The following is a 15,615-nucleotide window of genomic DNA, read 5'->3' on the forward strand; positions in this document are numbered from 1 at the left end:
CTTTTCTAAATGAGGCACATGTATCCACATATAATAAACATAAAGGTGAAAACATAAAGATGAAAATAGAAGATGAAAGTTCCTGCTCATTTGTCCCTTGTATTACAATGGCACAGAGTATAGCTAAATAAATGTGTGTGCCATTGTGTCCTTAGGGATGTACCATATGGAGAGTGTCCTGTGTGTGAAAGGTTGTACTTATCACAGGAGCACAATTTTTGTAGAGTATGGGGAGGGGGCCCTCAAATGTTGGACTAAGTCCAGAACAGGACCAGGGTGAGCCCATCTGGTGTGTCAGAGATTTGAACAGTGGTTACCAGAGGCTGTGAGGACATGGTGGAGAGAGAAGAGGGCCCATGGGTACAGCCTGGAGCAGTAACTTCCCATGTCGTGGTAACTGTGGTGGACAACACTTGTGGGTTTCAGAGCAGCTGGTGGAGAGGCTTTGTGACTGTTCCCACATGAAGAAACCATGGAAGTTCAAGGTGCTGTATGCACACACACGACCCTGACCTGATGGGTACACAGTGTGGATGTATATTGTCATGTCACAAAATTGTACCCCAAGTATGAACAATCGTGATGCATCAGTGGTAAACTTTAGAACAATTAAAAACAAAGACTGAGACCCAAGAAAAGAGCTGTCTGAGGAAAGACGGAGGCCTCCTCACCTGCCATCCAGTCCTGTGAAGACCAGTGGGGAAATCAATGAGGGTGAGCACATGAAAGGCAATTCTGTCTCACAAAACAGGGTAAAGAGCATTTGTGGTTCTTGGTGTATTTCCTTTGGTGAGTGGTTGATTTACTCTCTAGGTAACAGTTTCTTCTCTTTAGCATTTGATGTATGTGCTTTTCAACACTCTGATGTTGTCCTTTCTCTGTTCTCTTGGTTAATGTGGTTTTGATCTCTTGTTTTGCTGGGCATCAAGGCGGTAGAATGGGACTTGGAATGCCACCAGACAAATGGAAACTTTTCCTTCCTTACAGTCTCCTTGGGACCTCCTGAGTTTATTAGCTCTGTCTCTTCCAGGTCCACATACCACCACTCTCTGTTTATTCAGCGTATTTTTTATTGTTTCTTTTAACACAGGGCAGATAAAGGCCATAGAAAAAGGGAACTACGATGTAACCTGTGATGAAAAATTGACAGCCTGAGTCTCTGATGACCAATTCTACATTCTTTCAGGCAAGTTAATTTGACATCAGTAGCTTGAATCCATTTCTTTCTTATGGTGTGGCTGGGAGTGAGAAGAGCCTTGTGTTATCACATTGTGCTGTGTGTACAGGGCGGTGTTTGTTGAGTGGGTGTGTTTACCTTTAGGGAGGAGAGCAGGTTTCAGAGGAGGGGTACCTGGGCACAGTATACAGACTCTCCCCAAGGTTTCATGGTTCTACCTGTTATTCCTCAACTTTAAAATTGTGTAAAGCAATGTGCATTCTGAAGAAACTGTACATTGAATTTCGAACTTAGGTTCTTTTCCAGGCTGGCGTTAGGCTGTATGATACCCTCATGAGTCTGAGAACAGACAGCATGTGCCCTGTCAGTTCAACATTGCAAGGCCTTGCAGGGGCTCAGAGCTGCACTGAGGCTACAGGTACTGTGTTGCCCAGCTGGGATGTTCATGAGGTCACAGGCAGTCAAGGCATTTTCAGTTTACAGTATTTTCCACTTGTTCTAGGTTAATTAGGCCATAATATAAATTGTGGAATAAAAAATTATGGAAGATCTTTTGTATTCCTAACAGGGATTCATCATCCAGACCCCAGAGCATCTTCTATTATCTAAAGTATTATGCGATTTAAGTTTTTTCTTAAATATTTCTACATCATAAGATTTTAAGGTATACTGCATGCTATTCAAATGTCACCAGAAACTAAAATTCTAAACACTGAATGCCACAGAAAACTCTAGAAAGTGAAAAACTTCTAAATGTACAAGATTTTATAAACAGAATCTGAAAGCATGACATTGTTTTTTATTTTTATTTTAATCATAGTCTTCACTGGATTCAAAACCAAACTAAATATATACCACTCCAACCAAAGGAAGGATGAAAAAATGGCACTTAAAAAAACAGAAATAGAATGTCACCTCCTGCAGAGAAATAAAGGTGTTGAAACAAACAAACAAAAAAGATATTAGGGATGCTTGTCTTTTTTCTGCATTGCTTCCACATTGTCTAGACAGCCCCAGGAACTGGGTTTATGCTGAATTTGGTTCTGTAAAGGCATAAAGAAATTTGTTATTGTAGAATACATGATCTCTTGGGAAAAGCTGAGAATGGGAAATCTTAAATGTTGGGGTGTTTCCTAAAGGGGAGAAGATTCACATAGGAAACATAAAAATAGTTTCTTGGCTGTAACATAAATGAGACCATTTCTGAAAGATTAGTCATGCATGTCTGATTATTGTTGTTGTTGGCAACCCTTCCCCTTTGGGCTTTTCCTCTCCATGTACCTGATCACGATGTGTGGGAACCTGCTCATTATCCTGGTCATCATCTCAAGGTCTCCCATCTGCACACACCCATATACTTCTTCCTCAGCAATCTGTCTTTTTCTGACATCTGTATCACCTCCACCACTGTCCCAAAGATGCTGGTGAACATGCAGACACAGAGCAAGGCCATAAGCTTTGAAGGCTGCATCATGCAGATGCACTTTTTCATAGTCTTTGCCAGTCTGGAAAACTTCCTCCTGGCCGTGATGGCCTATGACCGCTTTGTGGCTATCAGTCACCCGCTGCACCCACTACACAGTCATCATGAACCCCCGGCTCTGCATGTTGTTGGTTACCATGTCCTGGATCCTGAGTGTCCTGCATGCCCTGTTACAAAGATTAATGGTGTTGCAACTGTCCTTCTGTACAGACTTGGAAATCCTCCACTTTTTCTGTGAACTGAATCAGGTGGTCCAACTTGCCTGTTCTGACACCTCTCCTAATGACATGGTGATGTACTTTACGTCTGTGCTGCTGGGAGGTGGCCCTCTGGCTGGCATCCTTTACTCTTACTACAAGATCGTGTCCCCCATCCAGGCAATCTCATCAGCTCAGGGGAAGTACAAAGCCTTTTCCACCTGTGCATCTCACCTCTCTGTGGTCTCCTTGTTCTATTTTACGATCCTAGGAGTGTACTTCAGTGCTGTTGCAACCCATAATTCACACTCAAGTGCAACAGCCTCAGTGATGTACACTGTCATCACCCCCATGCTGAACCCCTACATCTACAGTCTGAGGAATAAGGACATCAAGAGTGCTCTGAGAAGATACCCTCGAGGGAAACTGTAATGGTGGTTTTCCAGAACTCTCCCTGACTGCAGGGCTAGGAATCTCATGGAAGTACAATTTGATTTTTCTTTGAGTTTCATCTTGTTTGACTTCAATAACTTTATATAATTTAAATAAGCCCTTATCAATATTTCTGCTCTTTCTGGTATTCAATGTTTCCCCTTTTTGTCATTTTTCTACTTTATCAAAATTTTTACCAATTTTTGAAAACATTTTGAGTTTCCCACTGTCCAATGTGATTATTATTTGCACTAATGCAGTATGAACTACATTAGGCAGCTGAGGTGGTTTGTATAACTTTATAGCAGGAGACAATCTGAAAGTAAATTTTTTTGATACCCGCATTCCTGATTCCTTGCTCCATCTCTCCTTAACTGCTCTCTCTAGTAACACAGACCTTAAAATACAAGTATGTTTCTCAGTTGTCACATGTATTCTCCCCATGATGGTCTTGTTTCTCTCCAGCATGGTCCTCAGTGCATCCTGTTTACCCTGCATAGTGTAGTAAGGCCAAAATTATGAATCTAATACACGTTAGAACTATAATGGACACTGAGAGTACAATTTTAATGTCTTGGTTGACTTAGAGTCAGATATGACATAGAATCCTGTGGACTAAAATGTTCAACCATACTTGAATTACTCTGGAAGATTTCGTTTGGTGATGTACATGGTTCTGGAGCAACTGGGCCTGGTATATGAGAACCAGCCCCAACCTACTGGGGGGGGGGCTTAAGAAAATGAGGCAGATAGAAATACTGAGGACTTACTGACAGAAAGCCTGGTCCTGGACCATCAGCTCAGGGCAAGTACAAAGCCCTCTCCTCCTGTGCATCTCACCTCTCTGTGGTCTCCTTATTTTATTTCATGAGCTTTGGTGTATACCTTAATTCTACTGCGGATCCCTGCAGTTTTGGGTCAGAAGGAAGAGCATATATATGTGGGTTAGGACAATGACTTCATCTGAGCCAGAATGTGCCTGGTTTACCTTAGGCTTATATCAAATCAGGGGCGTCCCTGGAGCCAGTCCAGCTGTGCAGCTGCACACACCAGGCTGATGGCTTGGTCTGCTAGGGTTTGCTGGAAACTCTGCAGGAAACACCACCGTGGGTTACTCTGTGGCAATTGTGGTGGCTAAGATTCCAGATAGCTGCAGCTGTGTCACGCTGGGTCCATGCACACATCTAGTCACCAAAGTATGGACACTTGTTGTCCACACCATGGGGTTCCACTTGGCAGAAGGACCTGGTGAATTTTCTGTATTATTTCATCTCATGTTTCTGCTTAAAACTCTCCAGTGCTGCCAACTAATATGACTCCCTCCATTGTCATTAACAAACTATCTCCCCCTTTACACGCTTTGCCACACTCATTAGTGTGTAAGTGAGTGACAGGAGCATCACTGTCATCAGTTCCTCTTTAATCTCCTCAATTCTCTTGAAACCTCATGGTCAAAGGATGACTCATGCAAGACATTGACTAAGAGGCCCAGTTATGGCTCTGGGGATGGAGACTACTGCTTTGGGCCTACAGGGTACTTCTAGGGGGGGAAAACCTGCTCTGGAGGGAAAGGAAGGTATTGGGGAATAAGATTAATCAAATTGTGTTATGGGGCTGGGAGTTGGCTCAAGCAGTAAAGCGCTCCCCTGGCATGCACGGGGCGCTGGGTTCGATCCTCAGCACAACATAAAAATAAAAAAATAAAGATGTTTGTCCACTAAAAACTAAAAAAAAAAAATATTTAAAAATTATCTCTCTCTTTCTCTCGATTTTTAAAAAAAATGTTATGTGAATGCACAGATATGGCATAAAGAACCTCTCTTTTATTTACAATTGTAATCCAATAATAAAAAATAAATGAAAATTTTAAAATATGGTTTCAATCACTCCCAAATGCTTAAAGTTAATATAAATCATATTCTTCTTTTTATTACAATAATCTGAAATGAACATGAATATCCAGGTCATTAGGAATAATGCCATCAAATATTAGAACAGACACCAAAAATAAGAAACAACAGATTATTCTGAATGACCTCTGATCTGTTTGTATCAATCACTGTATCAGTAACCCACTGCTGCATAATTATCTATCCCTAAGGCAAATGATTTAAGATAATGTTTTTCTTATTTCATGGGCATCTGACAGAATGTACCTGTCATACTTCTCTTAGTGTGGCATGTTCCAACGTCACTCGTGTTGTTGTAAATGAAACAATGAGAGCTTGTGGTATTTCATTGTGTAATATATACTACATTGTATTTATTCATCTGCCAATGAATGTCAAAAGCACTGTATTAAATTGGCTTTATTTTCTTGCCATCATTTTGTTCCCTAAGCTTCTTTGCTATATTTTCTATACATAGTGCACATATATTTACACAATACCATGAGAATGTAAGGACCTACATAGCAGGTGAAGTCCCTGGATATCTGTGTGGATGACATGTGGATATCATTCTGGTGAATAGAGAAAACAACGAGATAAATGTGTGTATGGTTGCTGTCTTCAGGGATAAATCTTATGAAAAATGCCATCCTAAAAGTACACCATCATCATGGTCTGCACAGGTTCTTATAGAATATGCTCCAGGGAGGTCTTTGCATTTTGAAAGAAGTCTAGAGACAGGTATGAAGCACATCCATTAGACTTGTCAAAAAAGAGATCAACCCCACCCCCCACCACCACCAAAAAAAAAATGGAAAAAATGTCACATACAGCAGTGATAAAGTCTATTTTAATGGATATACCAATGCACAATGAAGCCCACCATTCTGTATAATTAACAAACATGAATAAAAAGATTATATAATAACATTTTCCAACATCCCTCTGTCTCCTTCCCCCTTCCCTGTCAGCAAATCGGGGTCTCTATGCCACACTCTGCTTCTGTGACAGCAAGGAACTTCCCATCCCTGATCTACCCACCAACAGTGAGAAGCTTGCAGTGCTTAGACACAGAGCCCACCAAGGTGTGCATACCTCACCTCCAGGTTGGGCTCTGGACGTCCTCATTCCCACAGTGGTCAACACTGTCCACAGCTATTGGTCAAGTTTGTCACTTAAGTGTGTGTGGGTGGTAGCACCTGATTATCCAGAGACATCTCCAAACATACATTCTCCAGGATCTGCTCCCAACCAAGACAACAGGTGATCTTTTCCAACAGTTTATTATTAAAATTTTCAGAGGTACACTGAGGTGACCGAATTGTGCCTAGAGCTTAATCCCACTAACTCACCACACATATGCAAGAAACTTTCTGATACTTTTGCTTTCTTACATGTCTTCCCCTCTACTCACTCCTCCCCCATCCATCCACCCATCCACCCATCCACCCACCCATCAGCCCATCATGGGAGTTTATTCCTTTGGATGCTGCTCTGCTGCGTCTCCTCCCAGGGCCATCTTGGCTAATCAGGAAATATATTTGTAACTCATAAGCTCAGTTCCATGGTGACCTCTCATGGTCACATTCCCTGTCACTCCATGAGAACTGGCTGCCTTACACACTCCCATTGCTTTGTCATAGACAGGATGTAATAATGGTGCACAAAATATCGTATTAAACAAAACAGGAATTTTCATATATTTTCTGATGCAACACAAGAAATAACTGCAGGAAAGCAGGAGGGTAGCCAGAGGAAGAAACGTGTGAGAATCAGAGAAAGCAGAATATTAATGAAGATAGAGAAGGAAACTGTGGGATATAAAGGGAAAGATAGGCTCTCCTCCCACCACCGGACAGAATCACCATTTCTGACTTTGAAGCTTGGGGCTTAGCCATCAGAATCACTTTTTCATCCTGAAAAAGGCTTTCTTTCCAAAGAATATTTTTGGGCCAGCTTTATGTATTTATTCCACAGGTTGTGGGTGAGGAGGCTCCTTTAGGGAGTGATGATGGTGAACCCCATCAAGGCTGCAGCACTTCAAGGCACTTCAAGGTTCTAGAACCAAGAAACCCTTCGAATTGCACAGTGAAACATGGAGACAACTATGTGTTGAGACACAGAGAGAACATTATAATATTTCTTCTTTGTTGTATAAATTCCACTAACAAAATAAAAAGTGTTAGAGTAAGAAAACTATGATCAACTGCATATACATGTTGACTGTCCTATTTTCAATAGTCAACATGAGAAATCAACCAAGGTGTCCATTGGCTGAAGAGCAGAAAAATACATGTAGTTCAAGCTCATGGTCAACTATTATTCAGTCAAAAAAAAAAGAATGAAGTCCTGTCATTCAGCACAACTTGGGTGGAATTGGAGCACACCATGTTAAGTGGACTCACCAGGCAAAGAAGGAAAATTACTGTCTATAGTTGCCCTCCCAAGTGTCTTCTCAGAGCACTCTTAATGTCCTTGTTCCTCAGACTGTAGATAAAGGGGTTCAGCATGGGGGTGACTACAGTGTACATCACAGAGGCTGTTGCAGTAGAGTGTGAGTTTGGGGTCACAGCAGAGCTGAGGTACACACCCAGGCTTGTGCCATAAAATAAGGAGACCACAGAGAGGTGAGATGCACACGTGGAGAAGGCTTTGTACCTGCCCTGAGCTGAAGAGATTGCACGGATGGAGGACACGATCTTACAGTAAGAGTAAAGGATGCCAGTGAAGGTACAGAAAGCCAGAAGTAAAGATGAAAAATATATCACTATGTCATTGAGAAAAGTGTCAGAACAAGCACAGTGGACCACCTGGTTAAGTTCACAAAAGAAGTGGGGGATTTCCACATTTGTGCAGAAGGACAGTCGCAACACCATTAAGCTTTGTAACAGAGCATTTGGGAAACACAAGATCCAGCACATCAGAACCAGCAACACACAGAGCCCATGGTTCATGATGACTGTGTAGTGCAGGGGGTGACAGATGGCCACATACCGGTCATAGGCCATCACAGTCAGAAGAAAGATGTCCAGCCCTGCAAAGTGTATGAAAAAGTACATCTGGGTGATGCAACCTGCATAGGTAATGGCCTTGCTCTGTGTCTGGATGTTCACCAGCATCTTGGGGATGGTGGTGGAGGTGAAGCAGATGTCCACAAAGGACAGGTTGGAGAGGAAGAAGTACATGGGAGTGTGCAGGCGGGAGTCTGAGAGGGTGGCCATGATGATGAGCAGGTTCCCCAGCACAGTGACCAGGTACATGGACAGGAAAAGGCCAAAGATGAGGGGCTGCAGTTCTGGGTCCTCTGAAAATCCTAGAAGAATGAATTCTGAAATCTGTGTGCTATTCCTTGATTTCATGTGGTGGCTGTGACAATTAGGAGAGAGAGAGAGAGAGAGAGAGAGAGAGAGAGAGAGAGAGAGAGAGAGAGAGAGAGAGAGAGAGAGAGAGAGAGATGCATTACTATTTAATTTCTATTTTGCTTTCATTTCTATTTATAGTAAAGACATCATCTTTATATTTTATCTGAATCTGGTCTCCTTTCAAAACATCATCCTACACTTTTTTAACAAAATTCTTCCCACATTTCTCAGCATTTCCTAGAGTTCAGTACTCTACAATTATAGTGAGAGACTCCTAATGCATTTGAAGAACAAAAGTTGAGTATTTACTATGTTCTAGGAATAATCTAGAAAATATAGGAACCATGCAGAAAAACAAATGTCCCTACAACATAAAGATGGAGAAAAATTAAAAGCAAACTTGCAAAATTATACAACATGCCAGGTAAGACAGATGCTTGGAAGAAGAGGAAAGAAGGTAAGAAACAAGACAGTGGATGATAAAGATGCTTTTTAAAAAATCAGACTTTTGGCAAGATCAGCAAAAAAAGTGACAAATCAGATTTGAACAAAAACTGAAGGAAGAAAGAGCAAGTGCCACAAAGAGCAAGTCGTCAGGGAAGATTGTCTGGCAGGAGGTATAGACTGTGCAAAGGCCCCGAGGAAGCTGCCCATTTCAGATATCCAGGGCTAACAAGAACTAGGGTGGCAAGAGGAAAGACCAAGAGGGAGAGGGGCGGCTCAGAGGCTGAGAGCACAACAGTGGTTACCCGAGGATGGGAAGGTGAGCAAGGAAGGGAGGACATACATGGGTTAATTGATGGGTATAAAAACATAGATAGGAGAATTAAATTCTAGTGTTACACAACACAGAAGTGGGCCTTGGGCTACCCATATTTTTTGTTTATTTCAAAGTAGTTAGAAAACAGGAGTTTGAGATATCCTGTCGATAGTAATGATAAATGTTCAAGGACAATGGGTATGATAACTACCCCAATTTGGTCATTAAACATTTACACAGGTAGCAAAGTATCACACAGTCCACCATAAATATATGCAATTAATTTTGTGTGAACTGAACATGTAAATAAATTTAAAAAGAAGGTTCTCCTTATAATTTCTTCTGTAAGATACTTTCTTTGGTGGTATCTATCCCAAGATGTGATTATGCTTATTAAGCGAAGATCCATGTGTAGCTCTTTGGATCTCAGAGTTTAAAGCAACTTGCTGAGTTCAAAAATGTCAGCCCAGTAATTGTATTTGTTACGATTGCATGAACATAGTAAAGCACTCGGAAACTCCATTTCTTTAACTCTAAATGTGATGATAATGGTACCCAATACATAAGGACCTTGTGAGAAGCAAATGAGGTGATGTGTAGGTAATTTTAACTTAATTTACAGAAGGTGGGTAGTGGAGAGGGATGTGGACAGAGATGCTGAACAATGTTGAATATAGATGCAAAATAAATGAATCTGTGCTGAGATCTATGCACAGCTCTGATTATTGCAGCACTGTGAACAACACCCAAGATGTGGAATCTGTCAGGGCATCCATCAGGGGATGAATAGTGAAAGAAAATGTCCACTGGTAGGAGGATGGATACAAAACACAACAGAATCTTATTCAGCCTAAGAAACAATGAAATCCTGCCATGTAGCAACATGGATGGAAATGGAGCTCATTATTATAAGTGAGATAAGCCCAGACAGTAAGACAGATCTCTCCCGCTGTCATTCATGTGTGGAAGCTACAAATCCTGAAAGAGTGGAATCCTGGTCGCTGGAGACGGGGAAGTTTAGGAGGGAGGGAAGACAAGGCAGGGGAGATGCTAAGCTCCCACACACTGATAGGCAGGAGGAACAGCTCTAGTGGTCTGTAGCAGTAGAGGGGAACGGTAGCCATAGAAACTTTCCAACATTTCAAAGTAACTAGAAGAGTCTGAAGTTCCTCAATATGTAGAAGTGATTAATGCTTGAGGAGAAGGAAATGCTAACCACCCTGATTGGTTCATTTCACATACAATGCATCTTCCAAATTATTCTATGTACCTAATAAATATAGGAATGTTAGGTGTCCATTAAAATATTTTAAAAATCGTATTTAGCATGTTGAAGAATCAAGTAATTTTGTGCCACTAAAACATCAAGACAAATGACTCCGCCCAACTCTTTGCTTTTGCACTATTAAATTTGCTACAAAATTTTTCCTTTGAATTGTAGTGCACTGACATTTGATTTCTACCTGTCGTCTTGAGTCCTGGGATCTGTATCAGGAATCCCCATTAGGAATGTGGAAACTGGTGGACTTATGATGGGGTTATGTCCTGATAAAGCCACCAGAAGAATTGTAACACCATAAGTAAAAAATGCACTAACATCCCCAACCCAACAGCATCCCAGCTGAGCAGCGCGGCAGCTGTGGAGTCTCAGGTGCTTACCCAGGGGATAGTCTGGCTGACCAGGAGTCCAGCTCTGTGCTACCAGAGTCCAGCATCATTAAAGGGTATTGTATTACATATCACCAGCCTGGAAAAGATCAAAATTGAAAATTCAAAGTAGTTTTTTTTATAATGCACATCATTTTTAGATGATCATAAAGTTTAAAAAATCATTATTATTTTGAGCCTCATAATTTGGGGACTGTCTGCATACTATTCTCAGGTCCACTTGCTCTGAAACCGACACACACACTCGCACACACACACATACACACAACAGCCCAACGTGTTCACATCATGCTCTTCTCACCCCAGTCACACTATCCAACAGGAATGGGTACAAGGCAAGTTGTCAAACTCAGTTTCACTTTCCCCTAAAGAATGAAGCAATGGTGCTCAGAAACTCGAGGTTCGCGGTCTCCCATCACAGGTACCTTGGAGATCCATTTCTGTATGGTCATTATCTGCTCTGCATTTAAAGAAACAGGAAATATGCTCAATAAAGAGAAGGGGATGCAAAAGGGACCTGAGAGGGGAACCGTCTAAGGAGGCAGGGGTCCCTAGGATGCTGCAAGGAAGGAGAAGCTGCCTTGATTCTGGTGGCATTTCCCTCCCATGATTGCCTCGGTGGCCAGCAAAACTATAAGGGATCTTTAATAAAGAAAGGGCATCTTTTCAGTGTCCAGAAACATCACATCAACATTCAAATAGACAAACTGAATATTGCAAGCCAACAACCCATGAAAGGAAGTTCACCAAGAACAACAAATGCTCTCCACACTGTCCCCAGTACAGCAGGGCAATGGCCTCCCTCAGGTTGCTGCTCTCTGGCCATGAGAGGAAGAGAACAGCCATGTCCTGTCAGTCCAAGGTGGAGCATTCTGAAGAACGGCAGCAGAGGAGACATATACAGCTCCTCAGACTGCTCATTAGGCGTGTTCCTCATTATGGCAACACTGGGCACACAACCAATTCCCCTGCTGGACAGTGCTCTGTACACAAGAATGTTTCTTTTTCAAGCAGATTCTCTATTCCCAAGAAACACAATTAAAGTCAGCAGAATTCATCCTATTACTTCATCTCTTCTTCCTTCCAGAGATTTAACCTCAAGACACCCCAAGCTGAAGTTCTCTTCCGAGTCTGACAGGAAGAACCTATCTTACCCATGAGGCTTGGAAGGGTTAAGTGATGTGTCCATTGGGCCCATTGGGAGTCAGATTCTCAACATACAAATTTTGGAAGAGGCAGAAATATTAAGTCAACAACAGAATAGAATTGTCCCAGTCCAGGAACGACCTGCCTTGAACAGGTGCTCAATAGGCATTTGGGAGGGGAAAACATGGTGGTGGGGAGGGAGTGAGCCACCAGGGCCCCGTGCTGCCAGACCTGCAGATCTCACCAAGTCAGAATACTGCATCTCTGAGGTGTTAGAGCACCCCTATCCAGCTGCTCTCTGCAGAAATCACCAGAGCTGTGACCCCATGCAGGGATCAGGCCTCAGGGTTCCAGGAGGTCATCCAGCATTGGAGCAGGACCCAAAGCCTGGGGGAGGGCCTTAGCAGAATCACCTATGAACATATCCTCAGATCGCCAAGATGTCACTCAGCTCCCACACAGGTCACTTCACCTGCTACCTACCTACAGCCCAAGGCCATCATCCAGCTCTCCCCACCCCACCAGGCTCCCTCCACCTCATCAGACACCCAGGTGCTGAAAGCAGGCTGCCACCATCTTGGCTCAACATTCTCGCCATATTATCTGGGGGCAGTTCCCAGATAGGATCTCTAGTGGCCAGGTACCAGATTCCCAACCTTCCCCCCATCCCCAACGGCGGTAACCCAACACAGTAGTTGCCCAAACAGGTGTGCAGTGAGGCCAGACCAGGGAGCTGCCCACAGATCAATTGAGAGTTTCCTCAATTGGAACTTCTAGGGGAGAGGGAAAGACCAGGAACTGGGAAATTTCCAGGCAAGAGAGGGAGATGGTAACAGGCACTCATGTCATATGAGCAATCAGTCCCAAAAAGAGACCCGTGAGGTGCAGTCTTTTTGCAGAGACTGGTGGTGCCACTCCTCGCATCCAGGCACCCTGCTCCAGGACCAGTCTTCCCACCCTGGTTACCTCCACTATCCGGAGGACAGAGGCACCAGCTTACAACAGAGTACGACACCTACTGGATGAGAAGAGAATCAGGACAGATACGGATCTCTAAAGCTAGACCCTGGCTTCTTCCTTTGAGGTTTTGGTTGGTTAGTTGGTGGCTTGGTTGATTGGTTGGCTGGTTGGTTGATTTTTTCTATTCTACCCCTCCATCCTCCGGCCCTCATGTCCCCAATATCTGTGAAACCAAGAACTTTGCATGAAATAAGACTTTGAGTACTGAGTCATCTGAATAATATAATATAGAGGTGTTGTATATGGCCCTTTTTTCTCTTCCTTTTTATTCTTTCATTTTTCTTTCCCCCCTCCAATTTTTACTGTGTTAACATCTGTATTTTTCTAAATACCTGTGTGTTTGCTTCATGTACTCTACTGTCATTCCATGTACCCTCCTAATCCTCTTGCTACTAACCTTCTTCACTAGATTTCTCCTGCACACTTCCTAAGACATATTAACTCTATATCCTCACATCCTACCTCCTCAGCACATCATCCTAATCCACACCCCCAGTTTATTGTCCAGTGTTAGAATCTGTAAACCTTTTTACAAAATTACTGATTATATTTTAGATAATAATTGAATCCAACATTTCTGTACATCGAGACAAAACTGTAAACTTTTTAATAACAAGAAATTGTTTCTTAGGTGGTATATTGTTGATATCGGGGTCTGTTAACATTGTCCTTCCCCACAAAGGAGAGGTCTTGGTGCCCTACAAGAGCCCTACAAACCTATAGGGTAAAAACAATAACAATCTAGACCCACAGAGCTGGAAAGGAAGACACGAGCAACATGAAAAGACAAGGGAAGAAAGTGCCACAAACAAATCAAGAAACCACATCATTAGAATCATTGGCAGCCATAGCAGAAGAAATGACAGAGAAGGAGTTTGGGATGTACATGGTTACAGTGTTCTTTGAACCCAAGGAAGGTATAAGAAAGAAATTCCAGGAAGTAAAAGGTCACTTCGACCAGGAGCTACATAAACAAATACAGGAAGCAAAAGATCACCTCAATAGGGAGATAAAAAACAAACAGAAATCCTTGTGCTAAAAAACAAACAGAAATCCTTGGAATGAAAAAAACAATAAACCAAATTAAAAGCTCAAATGAAAGCACCACCAACAGAGTAGACCACTTAGAAGATAGGTCATCAGACAATGAAGACAAAATATATATTCAAAGAATATAGAGCACACAGTGATAATGGTAAGAAACCATGAGCACAACATTCAAGAATTATGGGTTAGTATAAAAAGAATAAATTTAACAGTTATTGGGATAGAGGAAGGCAGAGAAGTCCAAACTAAAGGAATGAACAATCTATTCAATGAAACAATATCAGAAAATTTTCAGAACATGAAGAATGAATTGGAAATCCAAATTCAAGAAGCCTATAGGATGCCAAGTATACAAAATCCCAACAGATCCACAGCAAGACACATTATAATGAAAATGCCCAACATATAGAATAAGGAGAGAATTTTAAAAGCCATAAGAGAAAGGAATCAGATTACATATAGGGGAAAAAACAATTAGGATGACGGCAGATTTTTCAACACAGACCCCAAAAGCTAGAAGATCCTGGAACAACATATATCAAGCTCTGAAAGAAAATGGGTGCCAACCAAGAATCTTGTACCCAGAAAAATTAAGCTTTAGATTTGAAGTTGAAATAAAAACATTCTGTGATAAACAAAGGTTAAAAGAATTTATAACTAGAAAACCGACACTACAAAACATCATTGGAAAAATATTCCATGAAGATGAAACAAAAAAACAAGGAAAATCAGCAGAGGGAGGTAGTACCCTAAAGGAAAAACAAATAAAAGAATAAAATCAAGTAAAGTTAAATAACAAAAATAAAGAAGTATGACTGGAAATACAAACAATGTCTCAATAGTAACCCTGAATGTTAATGGCTTAACTCACCAGTCAAAAGACATAGACTAATAGATTGAATTTTAAAAAAGACCCAACAATATGATGCCTTCAGGAGACTCATCTGATAGGAAACGATATGCACAAACTGAAGGTGAAAGGTTGGGACAAAGTATACCAGTCTAAAGGACTGCGGAAGCAAGCAGGGGTTTCCATCCTCATATCAAATAGAGTAGACTTCAAGCCAAGGTTAATCAAAAAGGATAAAGATGGACATTACATACTGCCCAAGAAAACCATACACCAACAATACATAACAATAATAAATATATATGCCCCAAACAATGGTGCAGCTATGTTCATCAAACAATCTCTTCTCAAGTTCAAGAGTCAACTTGATCACAACACAATAATCTTGGGTGACTTTAACACACTTCTCTCAACATTGGATATATCTTTGAAACAAAAGCTGAATAAAGAAACTCTAGGACTCAATAATACAATCAATAACTTAGACTTAACTGACATATATAGAATATTTCGACCTGCATCAAGTGAAAACACTTTCTTCTCAGCAGCACGTGGATCCTTCTCTAAAATAGACCATATATTAT

At 41.6% G+C, this 15,615-nt stretch overlaps 1 protein-coding gene and 1 pseudogene across 1 annotated transcript; one reads left to right on the forward strand and one right to left on the reverse strand.

Annotated features, from left to right (window-relative positions):
- The first annotated feature begins 2,427 nt into the window (after positions 1-2,427).
- On the forward strand, positions 2,428-3,310 carry LOC101967551 (olfactory receptor 1571-like; annotated as a pseudogene).
- Positions 3,311-7,607: 4,297 nt separating this feature from the next.
- On the reverse strand, positions 7,608-8,537 carry LOC101966982 (olfactory receptor 7A10). Its single transcript, XM_005342315.4, has one exon. It carries the CDS (start codon positions 8,535-8,537, stop codon positions 7,608-7,610), a length of 930 nt encoding a protein of 309 aa, XP_005342372.4.
- Positions 8,538-15,615: the final 7,078 nt, after the last annotated feature.

The sequence above is a fragment of the Ictidomys tridecemlineatus genome, chromosome 2 (assembly GCF_052094955.1).
Source record: "Ictidomys tridecemlineatus isolate mIctTri1 chromosome 2, mIctTri1.hap1, whole genome shotgun sequence".
Classification (NCBI taxonomy): Eukaryota; Metazoa; Chordata; class Mammalia; order Rodentia; family Sciuridae; genus Ictidomys; species Ictidomys tridecemlineatus.